This window comes from Pithys albifrons, chromosome 6, assembly GCF_047495875.1.
Source record: "Pithys albifrons albifrons isolate INPA30051 chromosome 6, PitAlb_v1, whole genome shotgun sequence".
Classification (NCBI taxonomy): Eukaryota; Metazoa; Chordata; class Aves; order Passeriformes; family Thamnophilidae; genus Pithys; species Pithys albifrons.
The window spans coordinates 24,409,670-24,427,409 of NC_092463.1; the positions used below are offsets into that span (position 1 = coordinate 24,409,670).

A 17,740-nucleotide genomic window follows, 5' to 3' on the forward strand; every position below is an offset into this window, starting at 1 on the left:
CTAATATTTTCCTGTGTTATGCCACCAGTCACCTTCACTCAGTGACTCTCCAGAACCTGGAGCTGAAGTTGCCCTCAAATGACCAGCACAAAGACAGTCAGTGTTACTGGGCTGGGGAACTCACTTCTTTTCCTTCGAGTGCTTCTGTCTATGCAGTAAAAGACCTTGGAACTCCAGTCATGTTCACCTGTAGGACTGTGCTGGGGATCAGAGAATAAAGGTACCTGAGCTTCCAAGGCTTGGTAGCCCTCACCTAGCCTTCTTAGAGTTCCATGTGGCTTTTTCTTTATCACTAGCAAAACTAGCCGTAGCACACCAGGTGACAAAGCAATAGGTGGCAGGCACCAGAAATTCATTTGGTGGCTGCAGGGCTGAATTAATAGCTCAGAAATAATGTGGACAGGTCACGCCTGCCCCCCTGGCCACTGGGGATAGGTGGTACTCTGCAGAATCTCAAGAGAGTTTCTGAAAGGGACTGAGGTAGAACTGAAATAAGTTTCACTTTTCTTCAATTATTCTGGCTAGCCTTGCTGATTGTTGAAAAACAAACACTATTTGCTGTCCTCATCTCCGTTTAGATGTTGATTTTAACAGGACAATAAATACATTTGTCAGCACAGTTTCTTTTCCTGAAGCGATGGTATCAGGAGTTGGGAAATCCACTACTGAGGTTTTTGCTGAAGGAAAACCAGCTATACTGATGCATGTGAATGTGATCTCTAGTATAGTATCATTTGGCTTCAGTTTGTAGGTACCATTTCATGGTTCACCTTTGTTGGTTGGATTGCATGGCTCTTTACACCTGGTGTTTTGTTCCTGTGGAGAAACTTGTGCCCAGAGCACCTCTTCACCTTCTTTTTCTTAAATTGAAGAGATTGAATATTTTAGGTCTCTTACAGAAAGGCATTTTCACTAACCTTCCAAATATTTTTGTCATGTTGTTTTTCTGTATTCTCTCCAGTTTTTTGACACCCCTTAGAAGATGTGACATACTTCACATCAGAGCTAGATGATATAGCAGCATATATTCACCCTACTGTGATGAGGATGTGTAGGGAGGCAAAAATACCTCCTTGTTCCTTCATGTTTCACTGTCCTGCTGTCAGGGCATTGAACTGACAGTTCGTATGTAATGCTTGCCATTACCCCCAAAATCTCAGAATCGCTGTTTTCCAGGATGATCTCTGCAGCTGCTGTCTGCATTCCTTCTTCCTAGAAGTGTAATCCTGCATTTGGCTCTATTAAAATCCCATTTGCTTGGATGAATTTGCCCTCCACAGAGACCCAAACTGCTCTGTGTAATTGCTCTGTTCTCATCACAATACACCACATTGCAAATTTTTGTGTTAGCAGCACGTTATCATTGTCGATCGTATGCTTATTTTGAAATAAAAATATTTATTTCCAGATGAAATTCTTGAATTGTGCCAGGCCTCATACTGATCACCCTGGAACCCACCTAATTCCTTCCCTGGTGACAACTACTTGTTTTTTGTCACACAGCCAGTTTGTTATTCATTTTGTATGTGCCTGATTGACATTGTACTACCCTGTTTATTTTTATAGGAATAATGTAGGCTCTCAGCTCGTTGGTGTGCATGTGTGTAATTCTATCAAATTATGAAAATTAACTCCTTTGAAAGGAGTGGTTCTTCATGGACCCTCTTGACTTCACTTCACTTCTATGTTCCTTTCCTTTAGTTCCCAGTTAATTGACTTGTGCGTCATCTTTTCCATTGCTCAGGGCTGTGATTTCAGGCTCACTGGCTGACAGTTTCCTTGTATGTTGCCCTTGACCTATTTGAATACCAGTGCAGCATGAGCTCCCTTTCCATTTCCCCAGATCTTATTCCAAGCTATCTGAGGAATAAGAGTGAGGCAGAGCTCCTGTCAGCCACCTCTCATTGGATCATCCAATCCTGTTGCGTTTAGAAATTTGTGTTCCCTGGAGACACTGTAACACACCCCTTCTGCTGACCATGACAGGGAAGATGGTAAATACCATGGAATGGGTAACACTTTAGTGGGGGAGAATTGGCCAGCCATTCTGTCGAAGACAAAAGTGTTTGATGGAGTATGCAGAAGAGCTGTCAGTGCTTAAGTTCAATTGCAGAGGCATCCAAGGCTGGTACTTTCCAAGAAACCCAAGGGGCATGTGGGCAGCCAACCTGTTTTGGCCGCTGGTTGTAAGAAGCCTTTTTGTTTATAGGTGGGACAGCTGAGACTGAGACATTTGTTGAGAAACAATACCCTCCTGGAGGCTTAGTGCTACCAGTCAGTAAAAGGGAATGGGAGCATGTGCAGCAGAGCAAGATGTACTGCTTTGCTGATTTAATGGGAAGAGCTCTGCCTAGTGGTCTACATGGCTTTATAAAAGAGAGTGTACAAAGTGACCTTGTAAGCTGAGTGGCTTCTCCATGCTTAGTTCCCAGAGTGCACCAAAAGCCATAAATGCAGTTAGCGCAGAAAATTGTAACTGTACTTATAGACTTGAGTTCCTGGTTATTCTCTCTTGTTTGTGACTCTCATGGGCCAAGTTTGTTTATTTGCTTGGTCTGGCCTCTCTTCTGACTGTTTTTTCAGTGCTTGTTTGTGGCTTGGACAGCAAGTCCTGAGAAAGCTTCCACCATAAGAACAGGTGTATTTGGAGCTGCTTGTACATGCTGGCAAAGGGGTGTGGTGGGACAAGGAACAGTTACTTGTGGAGAATATTGGTTCATTTTTTCTCTTCCACAGGACTCGGAGCAGAATTGGCTCTCCTGTCTCCCCCCAGCACACAGGGTTATCAAGGACTGTCCGGCGCTACCCAGCCAGCAATGGCCAGCTCACCTCTAATGCACTCCCCAACGGGAATGGACATGAGCAAAGCAGCTCTGGGCCACATGCAGTTTCCCAGCAGCACACCTTGTCTGCAAAGGGTGAGGTCTCCAGGGCTGTCACTCTTTTGGGGCTTCTTGTGAGGGTGTCATGGGCAACACTTTGACTGGGGATCCCCAAGAAAGCCTGGGCTTCCAGGGGTATGCTGCTGAGTGGAATGGAAAGAAAAGTTCAGCACAGGCATTGCTGGGCTGGTGAAGAAAGGGGCTCTACTGAAGGAAGACAGATCAGTGGAGCAAAATGCTGATGGCATGAGAGAGGAGCTACTGAATGTGACAGTTGCGTCCCAGACATGTTGAACATCATCCCAGCTTGCTGCCCTGAAGGGAAATTGCCTCAGTCTGTAGGAATGGTGTCTCCCAGCTTCCTCCCTAGCCTGAGTAGCCCTCAAGGTCAGATTGTGCAACCAGCATCTAGTTCTTCCCTTTGGCTGCCCCCTTGGTGCCTTCTGACATGAGCAGGGATTGGGGCCAGGCTGCTGGGATGTGCAGTTGCTGAGCCTCAGTGCCTCCCCAGCAAGGACAGATGCAAGTTGTTTTCTGCAGTTTGGCTCCCCCTGAAGCTGTGATTCCCCAGGGAGGCACCATGTGGCACTTCAGTGCCTATCAGCAGGGCCGTGAGCCTGGCTGAAGATGTAATCTGAAAGTGAGGATTGAAACAGGGAGGAGAGTAGGGGTTGAGCACAGCAAGGAGAGCACATGATTGTCTCAGTCAGGTGGAATAGAAGGCTCTGGTGTCAAGTCAGCTCATTACACAATAGTTCTGCCTGTTGTCCATGTTCCACAAGACCCCAAGAGCTCCGTTATTTCCCCCTGTATCTAATGTGAAGATGGTGAGGAACCAGAAGGGAGCCACAGAGAACTGCAAGAGGTCAGAGAATATTTGTAGGGAGATCTTAAGCTCTGGTGCTCTCTTTTTTGAATACCAGTGTGTTCATATGGGAAATTTTCCAGTGGTTTAAGAGCTGCCAGTCTCACAGCTCCTGATGTGACTGGAGAAGAAATATTGTTTAAAGCAGAAAAACACTTCATACTGAAGTGTGTGTCCCTTCACAAGGAGTTATGCCACTCCAACCTGGCAGGCATAGCATGCTGCTTTTTCATGGGCTGACAAACTCTTGCTAGAACCGAGAACAGGCTGGAGTGAGTGAGGGGCAAGGAGAGACACCACCGTGGGGAGGGACATAGACACCTCTTTGCTCTGGGAATGCTTTGGAGCTTGAGCTGCAAATTACTGCCCCCCTGGCCTGGAGATGTTGTTTCTCCTCAGCACTACCATTTTCTTTCATAGGGGCCAACCTGACAGAGAAGATTAGGAAGATAAAAATCGTCTTCACACCCACAATCTGCAAACAGACATGCCGAAGTGGACGCTGCTACAACAACTGTGAGAAAGGAGACACCACCACTCTCTATAGCCAGGGCGGGCACGACCACGATCCCAAATCTGGCTTCCGCATCTGTGAGCACCCCAAGGATCCCAGCCCACTTTCTTGCCTGCTGTCCTACTCTCTTTTTCCTGCTTTTCCTGGCTCCACAGACAAAGGGCCTGGGCTGCCATAGGAATGGAAGGAGATGGCCTCTCTCAGTGCTTTGGAAGATATCTTCTGGGGTCTTCTTAGGCGTTTACTTTGTCTCTGGGGGAGGAAGACAGACTTTGCCTCATTGCTCTCTTTCCTGGGCAAGCAACTGCTGTTTCCATCCTACCCCAGGCAGAGGAGACACATGCGCTTTAGTCAGGACTGCAGCCAAGCCTCACCACCCCCTTCTTTTCAGAGCCAGCTCACTGCTTTAGTTGGCATCCAGTCTTGGGGCTGACTTTCATCACCTAATTTCCTCTTGTTCTCTCCTTTCACTCACGTGGCAGCCAGGAGAGCTGGCTGCAGGTTGCAAACTGTTCTTATAAACAGGGTTTATAAACCTCTACTCACCTTTCAAAACTGCTGGGATTGCTCATCAAGTCACTGGGATATCCAGCTGTGGGTTGGTCACATTGTCCTGGAGCCAGCTGGTGGGAGCAATGTGCTGGACCTGTTGGGACTTGTCCTCCAAGTGCCTCTCTATCACTCAGAATTCGTCTAACACTGAGAGTCTGGCTGTTGTGGACACTGATGTATAACGGTGTTCACAGGAATTTCTGCCTAGCTCCCAGTCCAAAAATGTGTCTTCTTCCCCAAAACTTGGTGCTGGATTTGAGCAAATGAACCTGAAACAGGATGGTGGTTCATCCCGTGGGATGAACCTACAGAAGCCACCCAGGAATGTGAAGCAGGGGAGTGTCTCATCTCACACTGAGATGAGTCAGGATAGCCTGCCGGGGAATCCCATGCCTTGCTCTAGTGTAGTTCACATGGAGATGCTCTGCATTGGTCCAAGCATCTGATGAGGTCAGAAAGGACGTGATTGGGTTTTCATCTGTGGATGATTTTTCTGAGTCTGTGCAGATGAATTGCTCCTGATTCTTTTGTCCCACTCCACACTTCTCCCGCTTGAACTGCTGGCCGGGTGAGGGCTGGCTGTGAGACAGGCTCTGAGGACGTGGCTCTCTGCCTGTTCTCTCCTGCCTCTCCCATCCTGCTGATTTCCCTGCTGGGCTGGGAGTATAAGACCTGCCAAGTGGGGAGGGGGCAATGTAGAAATAAAGGAAATGTGCTGACTTGGCCACACATGGCTGCCATAGCTCCTGACCCAGTCTGAGGGATCCTGCTGTGTCAGCAACACCCCATTGGCCTTGGAGGGCTGACCCACAGGGCCTGGGTGCCTCAGCCTGGCTGTGGCCCCAGAGCCCAAGGGAGGGCTCACCTTCTTCAACCCATGACTCCAGTTGTAAGCAGAGCTTGAGGAAGATGGTGTTGCCCAGCAGGGACCTGAGCCTGCCTTCAGGCTGCAAGTACTTGACCCCAGCCCAGTTCTGGGCCTGGTCCTTGGGCACCATGGGGCTAATGCTGGCCAGGTCTAGCTGGCTGGTGTCCCTTGGCTAGAGGCAGTGTCTCAGTTCCTCCTCTAAGTAGACCTCTTTTTGCCTTGCAGACTTCTGCCAGATCCCCTGCCTGAATGGAGGGCGCTGTGTGGGCCGGGATGAGTGCTGGTGCCCCTCCAACTCCACAGGGAAGTTTTGCCACCTGCCAGCTCCCTCTCTGGAAAAGAAGCAAGGAGGGAGAGCCCCAAAGACCTCAGCTGGCAGCCCCATGAGGCACTCCACCTATACCCTGCCCTTGTCCAACCAGCTAGGTGAGCATGGCCAGTGGCTCCAGACTCCACATTTTCCTCCTACTTGTGCTTCTTAGATCTTCATTAACAGGCCTGAGGAGGCCACTGCCTCCTTATGCTTGCTGTTTCAGGCCAAGTTGTTAGATAAAAGGTTCCATTAGTTTCTGAAGGGGGCTGAGGATTTTTGGAGCTTTTGGTAGGTTTGTCCTGGTTTTGGGCCGGAGAAATACTTTATCTTAGATGCAGTCTTCCTCTAGATTCGCTAGTGGGCTTAGTCTACCTCTCCTCCCTTGTGACTTTGTTGATGACGATGCTTTTTGAGTGCCAATTTTTTGCCAGATTGTCACAAGTGTGGTGTAAACTCATCTTCCAGCTTCCCTGAACCCTTCTCTGGTGAATGTCCACATCAACCACCCCCCAGAAGCCACCGTGCAGATTCACCAGGTGGCCAGAGTGCGGGGTGATGCAGAGGTGTCAGAGGAGAACAGCGTGGAGGCAGTCCTGGTACCTCAGCTGGCTGCTGTGCCCTGGTACGCCTATGCCCATGGGAATGGGAACAGCATTGCTGCTGAGAACAGCCAGCAGCAGCAGAGAGCCCCAGGGCTGCTGGGGAGGTGTTTTCGGGAGGCTCTCCATGGGCAGGTAAGAGGTCACCTGTCAAGAACTGGAGTGCGTGTAGACATTTGTTTTTCTGGGGTACGGGGCATTGGCTTATGGGCAGGGGGGCTGGCTTCATTCTGTGGAGCTGTTCAGCATCATGCATGGGACATAGGCACAGACAGAAATGTGTTAGTACTTGGGAAGAAAACTATTCCTTGCTTTGGTCCAACAGAGAGACCTAACTGCCTTGTCCTGACCAGGCTGTGCCCCTGGGCAGCACAGCCCAGACTTGATGGTTTTCACACACAGTCTCCTTTGAAAAGGGTGTTCTATTTATAGCAACATTTACAGCCACGCTCTGTGATTATTGTAGGAAACGTATAAAACATAGGAAAATTCCTTTCCCTCTCAGACGATAAATGGAAGTCTGATTTCCATGGAACGACGCCTTCCTGGGCAGCTCGATCGGGGCTTGGGAAGCAAATGCACGTGAGGAACTTTCTCAACCCTGTCCCACAGTCATCGTAATTTCTTATTTTGTCTTTCACCATATGTTTCTCTTGCGTCACTGGAAAAGCATTGGAGGTTTCTGGCACCCACAGGAACACCTGTGAGCTTCCCCAGAGCAGCTCATGCTCAGCGAGACCCCCCAGCCTGGCAGTTTGGGACATAGTGCTGTCCCCATTGTTCTCCAGCCTTTTCTGGGGAGCTGCTCCCAGTTCCCACCCCATCCTTCAGTCACTTCTACCCAAGTATTTTCTAGCAGGATATGTTCTTAGCCATTCTGTAGTGCAAAAATGATGCTAGAAAATCCCTGCTCTCTGTGGCGAGGTGACAGCTCTGTTATCATGGAAGCAGATGATGATGATGCACAGAGATGCTTGTGGATGCTTGTAGAGGCTGTGGGAAATACTCTGGGGGCGGCAGGGGGTACCCTTGCTGCGCTCACACCTCACCTAGCTGGGGTGATGCTGTACCTGGGAGAGGGTGAGGAGTTCGGTGCGGAACGCTTGCCTCTCCCCTCTCAGCCACAGCCAAGCCGATCGGTATGTGAGTGCTGGGCCGGCGGCCACGCGTGGCTGGATGGGGGCCAGCTCCATCCTGTGGGCCCAGCGGCTCCACTCTGATGGGGAAGGCTGTAATCCAGAGGGTCTTGCCGAGGGCGGGGAGGAGAGAGAGACTCATTCAGCAGAGGAAAGTCCCTGACAGCAAGCTCCCTGTGGGGCTCAAATGGTGCACCCATTTCACTGGCTAGTCAGCCAGGCACAGGGCTGACCAACCGGTGATATCATCTGGTTCATCTTTGCTGTTTGATGTCACCTTCTCCTCTGAAGGGTGTGGTCAGGGGAGTTTCTGTCTGCACAACTTTTTACTGTCTTAATCTGCATCCTCAGTCCCACTGTGTCCTAGTGGGGAGCTGTACTGAGAAGGCCATGCTAGCCTCTGCCCCCAAACAGTTGTCCATTGTGCTGGCTCTGCTGCTACTGCACCAGCCGGCTGCAGGGGTCAGGTGCGTGTTTCCTCTGCGTCCCACAGAAGCCTGATCTGCTCCTCTCTCCACAGTGCACCAACCCCCTACCAGGGCTAACCAAGCTGGAGGACTGCTGCGGCAGTGTGGGGCTCTTTTGGGGTGCAGATCAGTGCCTGGCCTGTCCCCCCCGACCAGGTGAGTATTGCCACTGGCTGGGACAGCGTTAGGGATGGTTCACACGCTTAAGGAGTGAAAATGGTCCTGGTGCCTCATGCAGCCACGGCAGGGAGCAAGGCTGTGGGTCCCTGCTGCATGGCTCTCCTTGGCCTGGGGTCCTTGGGGATGGGCGACATGTCCCTGGCGAGCCCAGGGCCATGCTGGCTGCTGCCCCAGTCCAGTGAGGAGCAGTGCCTTGGTCTGGGTGCTGGGCGCAGGCTCAGCATTTTCTGTCTTACCACCCCCGTGAAACCCCAGTGTGGCCAATGGTTTCCACTGTGTTAATCCCACTTATGTGGCAGTTAAATGCCTCCCTGATGCCTGATCCCATCTGATCTCAAAAGCTCAGCAGGGTCAGGCCCGGTTAGTACTTGGATGGGAGACCTCCTGGGAATACTGCGGGCTGTAGGTTCTAGTCCTGAGGACTTCACTGTCACTGTCCAAGCTCACTCGGCCGTGGCAGATGAACCCCAGGAGTTAAAGGGTGGGGCCAGTTCCATGCACTCTGTGCCTCACCTCAAAAATCCACTGCGCAGGCTCGAAGGACACACCCACGTGGGGAGAGCCATTCCCAAATCTTTGTTTGCGAAGCCTGGCCATGATTATGAGTTCCACTCACAGGGAGAAATGGGAAAAGAACAGCTGTGATTTCAGGAGCTGCAGTTCTAGTTTGGAGGCTGCAGTCTTGGCCCTGTAGAGTTACGGGCTTGCTCTGGGCCCGACACGGGGTTGGCAAGGGCTCTGGAAATAACACTACATCAAACAATTGGCAGAAGCACACTCGGGGTCCATTCCAGGGGCACAGGCATCCAGCTCTGTTTCTGCTGTGCTTGGGAGCCGAATGGATTGATCCACCAGGAGACAGGGATTCCTCAGGCGCTCTGCTCAGGGTTCTTCATGACTGGCATGGCTTCTTGCACCATGGCCCCATCCCATGCTGTGGTGGAAAGGCTGTGCAGAAGGACTTCTGGCTGGAGGGGAGGCAGCCCTGAGGGCACAGTGGTTCTGGCATCCAGTGCTGATCAGGTCTGGTGCAGGACAGGGTGCAGTTGTCCAATGCAGCATGGGCAGGGAGCTGCTCATCTCTTCCCTTCTTGCCTGCCCACTTTCATTGCTGCCTGGCTACCCAGTCTCATCCCTTCACTGGATCAAAGGACTAAAGAAAACAAACCCCATTGTTCAGGACACCTTTGACTCACGAGTAGAGTGTAGGTATCCAAGGTGATAGGTTTTGTGCAAGCAAGTGTGGCGTTGGCAGCTTCTAGTCTGCTCAGAGGCTGTCCCACTCGTTTACAGGCACATTCCTCAGCTGAATTTGTATCTTGTTATCCTTCCTCAGTTCAGTTCCTCCTCAGCCAGGGGTAGGGCTGGCTAGAGCCAAATTCCTTGCAATCACAGACGAGGCTGTCAGCATCCTGGAACCCAGTCCACATCTGGGGAGCTCTGACTGCTGTCATCTTCCTGTGCTGCATGGCTCTGTTGTGGCCCTGGCCATGTGCTACTGCTTGCCTGCCCTCATCCATGTGCCAGTCCCAAAGGAGCCTTGGCACATGTGGTATGGGGGTGACTACAGGGTTTGCAGGTTCAGCACAGACAAGGAAATGCCCCTCACAGCTTCAGCCCCCTCTTCTTTGTCCCTGACCTTCGCATCCTGGTTTTCTCTTCCCCATCCCACACCAATCTCCCTGTTTCTCACCCTCTCTGTGAACCCTAAATTAGAAAGCAGGGGGGCCACTTAATACTTCAGTTAGGCTGCAGATGGCTGCAGAAACTCTGTACCTCCTTTCTCCTTCTGCATGCCACAGTGCAAGGTATTGCTCAGCAGCCAGAGCTGTATCAGTGATTTGCTCTGCTGGACTAAGAGCTTCAAAATGTATCTAATCATAGGCTTCTAAGATGTGAAAACAGACACAAAATACCCTCATATCCTCCTTGCAGTCAGCCATCCAGTAAAGCAAATGCACTTAAGAAAAGTGGCTCTTACCTGCCAGCAGGGCCCACTTCCACAGCTCGACACATGCCCTGTGTCCCAGCAACAGTTGAAACTCAAGACAAGTTGTCATTTGTGGTCTTCATTGAATGGACAGCTTTTTTTTTCAGATTAACTTCACGGATGTATGAAAAATGTATTCTTGTGGGTCTTCTGTATTCTTGTGCCACAAGAAAATCCCTGTTTAATCATGTGCAAGTACCTTCCGTCTTTAGCTACCTCTGATTGACTGCCCCATAACCAGCTCCCCATGCAGGAGACCATACAGTGCAAGTGCAGGGAGACACATGATAGAGGCAGCCTAAGAGAGCCCAGCTGTTGTGGAGTAGGAAACTCAGGTGGATGGCATGCCTTTTTTTGGCATGCTGTCTCCACACACAAGATATGTGGCTCCAGAGCAGAGTCAGGAAAAGAGTCCTTTCTCAACAATTTTACCTCTCTGAGAGTGCCACTGAGCACTGTGACCTCTCATTGCCTTGTGCCTTGTCTGCCAGGGCTTCCAGTTCCATGCCACCACAAAGGCATCACTCCATGTACTTCCTGCCTGTAGGTCTCATGCAATGTTCGTATTCCTCCTGTCTTCTGGTCTTGCTAGCCTGTCTTGTGCTCACTCAGAGTCACTGGGCTGTGATCTGGTGTCTTGTGCACATAGATAACATGTCCAGAGGATATTTCCAGCTTTCTTAGCACTGTGATCTTCAGAGAGAACTCCTTGCTCTTGTGTGTCCCAGAGACGCAGGCACCAGAGCAGACTTGACAGCACTGGGAATTTAATTCCAGCAACTAGAGACAGAAATGGCAGAAGCTAGTTCAGTGTAAACACTTACAAATGTACAGAAGTGCAGCCAGGCAAGAGTTAGACAAATGGGGAACTTGTTTGGATTGACTGTCTGCCCGAGACACTGATTGTTAGTAGAGTCTGGATATGTCCGGATGTCTCCATCGTTTCCAGCTTTCATGTTTGGTACGTGTTTGTATGCGGAAAGACATCAGAGAAGAGGAAGAATAGGAGGCAGGCATCTGTCTGAGTGAACTTACCATGACCAATCCTTGCTATTTTTTGTCTTGTGCTCAGCATCAGTAAAGCCAAGGTACTCAAATGCTTTGTTCACATCCTAATTAGACCATGTTAAAAACTGAGTTCAAACTTAAGGATTGACCTGGCCAAGAGTCTCTGTAGTGACTGTTACTTTAGTCTCAGATATTTCCTTAGGTCCTGCTCAGGCTGTGTGTTTTGCTGCTGGGGAGGGCATATATTGTTGTCTCTTCAGAGAAGTGAGCACAGAGATGGGTGTTCAAGCAGGCTAGAGTAGAAGTTCCTGGGAGTTGCTATTGTTCATACAAGTGACAACCGATGATAGGAACCTCAGGATATGTTAGAGATAGCCCTGGGAGAAAAGGGAGAGCTGGGAGCTTGTTCTATGACCTGTTGGAGCAAAGGCTGTCACTCGACCCATGAAAGAAAGAGATGAGCCAGATGCAGGCCCTGGAGGGTGGCAGGACACCTGCATGTTGTCATGTGGCTGCAGTCCTTCAGCTCTGCTTGGAGTTGGCTGGAAAGTCTGTTGTGTTGCAAGATAGGATAAATCAGATGGAGACATCCAATGACCCTCTGAGGTCTTTAGTACTTGGAGGAAGCCATGGAGCACACACTGAAAGGCTAGAACTGAATGCTAGGAGCAAATGGGAGCTGTAAAGTAAAAGTTGGAGGAGACTGATAATAGGAAAAGGGAATTGAAGGCTGAGGAAGCAGCTGAAGTGGAGACACTTGGATGTGGTTGGAAGGAAGCTCAGGGACCAGCAGGGTGTTTGAGCAGTGCTGGTGAGGAACTTGCACTGAAGCAATGTCCTTTCCTGTGGCAAGCTCAGAATGTGGGGCTAGTACCAGACACAATATTGGACAGAGCTACTCATGCTTACCTGCCACACTATGCATTATTTTGGGGTATACAGTCGTCTGTGGAGAAGAACTTGTTGGAACAAGGTTAAGAGATGGTCTGTGGAAAGTAAACCCAACAAGACCAGAGCTGCAGGTTGACACAGACCCCATGGCAGGTGTGGATTTGGACACTGGTTCCCTGAAGGCTTGACCCTTCTCAGGCACATGGGAATTAAGGAAACTAGTAGCAGTGAGTTCTGCCCAGAGGGGATCACAGCCCTGCTCTTCTATCTTCTCCCTGTCTGTGAGACCCCACACCTCAGCAACCAGAAGCACTCCAAGAGAAGCCCATACCAGTGACAAACACCATCTCCAATACTGTTTAGAAGCTACAAGTCTCACCTTTCTGTTTGGGTTTGGGGTACTTTCTGGGTGTAAGAATAAACTTGCATCTTCCAGGTCCTGATTTTATAGTGTCCCCTGCCCCTTATTTCCAGTTATTGTCAGTCTGAGCATGGGCTGTGCTGTGCTGTGCATCTACTGGTTGTGCTCAGTGCAGATCTTCCAGCACTGCTTTCTCTCTTCCTGCCTATGGGTTTTAACTGCATTAAAAATCAAGTCTTTGAAGGCTATTGTTTTTATTCCCACTCCCCATGTTTTTTCAAGTTTTTTGTCCTAGAGAAAAGTTTGAATTTCACTGGAAAGTTGGATCTTGTAATGTCTGGCTTGGCATCCGCTGCACTCCCCCAACGGACCTCCCACTGTGAGGGGGGTGGCAGCTCACCCATGGAGCCGGCATCATGAGGAACACCGAGTGGCTCTGCAAGCCACACGCTCCCCTGCACTGTGCCTGCAGGCACTGAAACAGCCACAGGAGCCCCTTGAAAATCAAACCCTTGGTCTGCTCCTGTGAACAGACTGGAGAGGGTACAGGAAAAAAAACCTGGAAATATGAGAGGGAGGCTATGAAGGGGACTGGATCTGTCACTATTACTGTGTGCCACTATGACCGCTTGTCACAGGGAGTCTGTCCAGGACAGTAAAGAAGGGCTGGAGTTGGCAAAAGAAACCTCTGCAAGGTTGTGCCAGTACCACAGAGAGCAATCCTTAACCTGAAAAAAAGAGCCATTTTCAGGACTGCCTTGTTCTGCACAGTGCTTGCTTTTCTCATTGTTCGTATGTAGTATTGTGGTATCAGCATTCTGCAGCACATTATTGCAAAAGTGGGGTTTTTAGATACAGAGGTATCTTGTCCCAGCTGGAAACCACCATGGGAACAGAATGAGGATCTCTCTGTTGAAACACCCAGTGGCAAATAGGAATTACCAGACTCTTTTTCCTTCAAGCGTCTTTTTCACCTTGAAGATTTTTATTGACTATGAGTAGAACCAGAGGGCTTAGTTTTTTTCTCACACATGTAGCACTGGTGCATGCCCTCCCCAGCTTTGCTCCTGTAGCCTTTGTTGGGACATGGGAGAAAGTCTTGCTGGAGCCTGCCTGCAACAGACCAGCCAGAGGAGAGAAGAACAATCATCACAATTCTGGATGGAAGGTTTAGTGTCTTTTCTCTCTTCTCCAGTCTGCCTTTAGAACTCAGCTTATCCCCACAGCCACAGCCCTGCCTTCTTTTTGGTGTGGCATGTCTAAGACATATCTGGAGGCTGTGGAGGGGTTCAAGCTGCTCTGCTCTTCTGCCAGTGAGCTCAGCAGCTGAAGTGGAGGCTGATCTTCTCTAATTCACAATAAACCAGCCTGAGGTTTCACTAGGTCCACCACATCCACTTCTCCAGATGTCATGAGGCCATGCATTCTGGCTCCTTTCACCTCCCATATGCTGAAAAACCTAGGACAAGCAGAGGCACCACAGCTATCCTCAAGGTTTCTCAGAGAGATAATGCCTTTAGTATGATAGATGGAAAAAGTCAAAATAAATGGTCTAGCTTTCAGCAACCAGGCATTTCCTCACTTCTCATCTGACCACAGGTTTGCCTGTTCCCCATTTAACAGAGTGATATTGGCTGGACTAACACAATGTATTATCTCATCCTACAAACATTGCCTCACTTCATGCCCTTGTGGCTACCACCAGTGGAATTTTTCCACTGCACCATCACCCTGAGCTTCTTCAAACTGTTTGGGAAGCCCAGGACCTTGGGTAAAACCTTCTCCTGAAAAGCGATGAAAAACTAGTTACTTAAAGATCATCCTGCTAGGCTACAAAATCCCTCCGCTCAATTTCCTTGCATTCGTTTCACTTCCTATTAAGCTCTGCTTGAGTATTTTTCTAGCTGGGGACAAAGGTGCTGGTGGGAGTCATGGGCTGTAGCTGCTTCACACTCACCTTTCTGAGACTGTGAGCATGTTGCATGCATGTTCCTTTGTGCCCTGACAGGGCTGCCCAGTGCCTGCAGAGCTTGCAGAAAGCATCACTGCATGATAGGAGAGCTGGAGGGAGCAATGAGGAGAACAGAGGGAGTCCTAATGTGCAAGTGCCTGGTGAGCACAAAGCTTTGGTACAGTGCCCAAAGGGCTGAAGTATCCGGGAGCCAAGGCTCTGGAATCACACCCTTGAATGAGAAACCAGGGCTTCCTGCCCTCAGCAAGCCTGAAATCCCTCTGCCTGACAGATGTAGCTCAGCTGCTTCATCCCTAGCCTCAAGGTCTCGGAGAACCCTTCCTGGAGCGAGTGTAGACAGACAGATACAGTAGGCTGGGCCCCTCATCTCTGGATGCTGACAGACTCTCTCTGATCATCAGATCAGCTTTTTCCCTTTGGTGGTTTCCAAAGGAATAGCCTCCAAAGTGAGTGTGTCACTCCTACAAGCTGCATGAGAGAAGGTTGCGTGCTGATCCCCTTTGCAGGAAACTCAGGTGTCCAAGGCTAGTTTTTCAGGCAGTTGTAGCCATCTCTGCTGTAGATCAGCAACATCAGAGCTTGTGGAAGGAAGTGGTCCTCTACTCAAGAAACCTAATAAAAAGCTGAGAGTTAATACCTTATATCCTCCTGCAGCAACACACTGTCTTCCCTTATGGCCAGGTCCTGGCAGAAAGAGAGCAGCCTCCATCCAGTACTTCAGAAATGTCTTGGTTCCCCTTGGTACAGAGCAAACTGCTCACATTATGTTATTCTTTCCAGCAGGGAACATGGGTTTCTTCGCAAATTTAAGATGTTTGTCCATAGCTTCACAAGTGATTTGCTGAAGTAGTAAGCTGTAGATCTGCAGACTGGAGTCATATGAGTGCTGAGGTGTGGCACAGTCCTGCATTCACCCACCGACCAGTGGCATTTTCTGCCTTGCCCTCATCCTGGCAGCATCTGGTGGAGGGATGCTTCAGGATCTGTTTCTCCACAAAGACTTTTCAGAGGGGGAGCACAGCTCTGACACATCATCACTGTTTGGTCTTGAGCATGCTTGGCTTCCTCTCAGAGGGCTCGCATGTAACAATGCTGCTTCATCTGAGCGTCTGTTATCACATTGTGCTGAGGTTGGCAGATGCTTCCAAGAACAGTTAATGCCTGTAGGCAGCCCTGAGCCCACAGGCTGTGGTGTGGGAGGACCTGGAATCCCACCAGGGTGCTGATCTTGGAGCCCATAAGCCAGAGATTGTTTTTACCTTCCCAGAGGGCTGACAATATGCCCAGCAATTCCCAGTATCACCAGTAGCTCCCTTGTCTCTAACAGCCAGATATTTGTTAGCACCTCCTGCCTACAATTCGTGATTGAACTGTTACAGGGAGTAAATAGATTTTTTTGGTCTTTGACATTCCTTCAGCTGCTGAGGATCAATCTGCATATGGAGAACCTCGTAGTTTCATTTAATATATCTGAGGAAACCAGGCTTTCTATTCTCCTTCCTGGTATAAGCTGGTAATGGCTTGTTCTCCTCTTTTATTTCCTAAACACCTTTATCCTACGAGTCTGGTCCCTAAGTTTTGCCATTCAAGAACTGTCCTAAAATGGTTTTAAATTACTTTGTTCAGGACAGAGTTATGGACATGCCTGTTCTCTGCCGCCAGAGTGTTGTTTGCGTGTTTAAACTTTGCAGGCAACCATCTCCTGCTATAAGAGTGATCTCAATTTGTCCCTGGTTCTTGAAAGCTGCAATGCACTAGGAATCTGCCAGACCCTCAGTATGACCATTGCCATGGAGAGCTTTCAACATATGATGCGAAGGAGTGAGCTACTGATGCCAAGCAGGAGGAATTAAGAGTGGTGGGAATACAGCTGGACCATCACTTAGCTGTTACATGCACTTGTTTCCAAGCATAAGATCCAGAAAATTAAGAAGAAACCTCACCCTGGGAAAATCCGAACCTTAGGCAAAGCACCATTCTTCCTACCCCACCCCATACTTAGTCATTTCCCAGCTCGTCCACTCCTGGATTCCATTTTCCTTGCTCCAAAATACTGTGCCTAAATTTGACTTTCTTGGAATTTATGGCCATATTTTACTTACCTTTAAAAAATATGGAGAGATTTAGATATATATATATTATAGACCATTTGGAAACCCACAGAACTATTTTAGGGAGCAGTTTGAATTTTTCTTTGATGAGAAGAATCAGGCCAGGAAATCACATGCAGTAGAAAATGGGGGAAATGTAATAAACTGGCCATGAGCTGTTTTTTCAGCATCTTCTTAAGGACCTCAGCCATTCCTTTCACTCTAATCCCCCTTGTCATGTGCCACCTGGCTATCCAAGCTGATCTAGAATTAGCCGAAGCGACACAGTGACAGATATGAAACATGGGCAGCATCTCTGGGCCAACAGGTTGGCACTTGTCAAGCAGCATAAGACACTGCTTGGGAAATGTGGCTGGTCCACCTTTCCCTCTGCCCTGGGAGTCATCAGAGGCAGACCTAGGGACTCTTTCCCTTCTGCAAGAAGGGCAGAGAGAAGGGAGGCTGTTCTACCTCCAGTGTCCAACACTTTGCTTTTCTTCCCAGCACACCCTGTGATTGAGAATGGGCAGGTGGAGTGTCCCCAGGGATACAAGAGGCTGAACCAGAGCCATTGCCAAGGTAAGGATGCTCTTTCATCTCTCTCTCTCTTTCTGACATCCCCTGTCAGAGTTGTAATTATCTACACAAGTTAAACACCATTATCTAACTTCCTGATACAGATGTGCAAAGAGTGGAACTTGTAAAAATCTCTGCTTTCATCAGGAATGAAAGAAAATCAGGTGTCACTGGACTACATGACACAGTTGATAAGCAGTCAGCACATAGTTGGGCCAGCACAAGAAAACTCACCTGTTAAGTCCTACTAACTCAATAAGAACCTGTGGTTCTGCTCGGCTAAGTGTGAGTGTAAAAATACTTCTGTGGTCTGAAGCAACAGATATTCTTTTTCCCAGTAACATTTGTGAAGGTTGTCAGCTTGTTCAGTTGTTCATTTACAAGTGGGAGAGTGCCATAAAAGTGACTCCTATTTTGAGTGTATTACTTGTCCATGCTGCCCTGCCTGCCCCATGCTGCCAGGATTGATCCATTTC

At 49.2% G+C, this 17,740-nt stretch overlaps 1 protein-coding gene across 7 annotated transcripts in view; it reads left to right on the forward strand.

The window, feature by feature from the left end:
- The window catches only part of LTBP2 (latent transforming growth factor beta binding protein 2), a 72,450-nt gene that overhangs the window by 29,470 nt on the left and 25,240 nt on the right, over window positions 1–17,740 (forward strand). For 6 of the 7 annotated variants that reach the window (XM_071557842.1, XM_071557844.1, XM_071557847.1 and 3 more), the window contains exons 4-9: window positions 2,737–2,918; window positions 4,168–4,338; window positions 5,907–6,107; window positions 6,460–6,728; window positions 8,250–8,352; window positions 17,193–17,267. In XM_071557842.1, the coding sequence (XP_071413943.1) occupies window positions 2,737–2,918; window positions 4,168–4,338; window positions 5,907–6,107; window positions 6,460–6,728; window positions 8,250–8,352; window positions 17,193–17,267 (1,001 nt within the window). The remainder of the gene's footprint in view (window positions 1–2,736; window positions 2,919–4,167; window positions 4,339–5,906; window positions 6,108–6,459; window positions 6,729–8,249; window positions 8,353–17,192; window positions 17,268–17,740) is intronic. The other variant, XM_071557845.1, reaches the window with a different exon arrangement.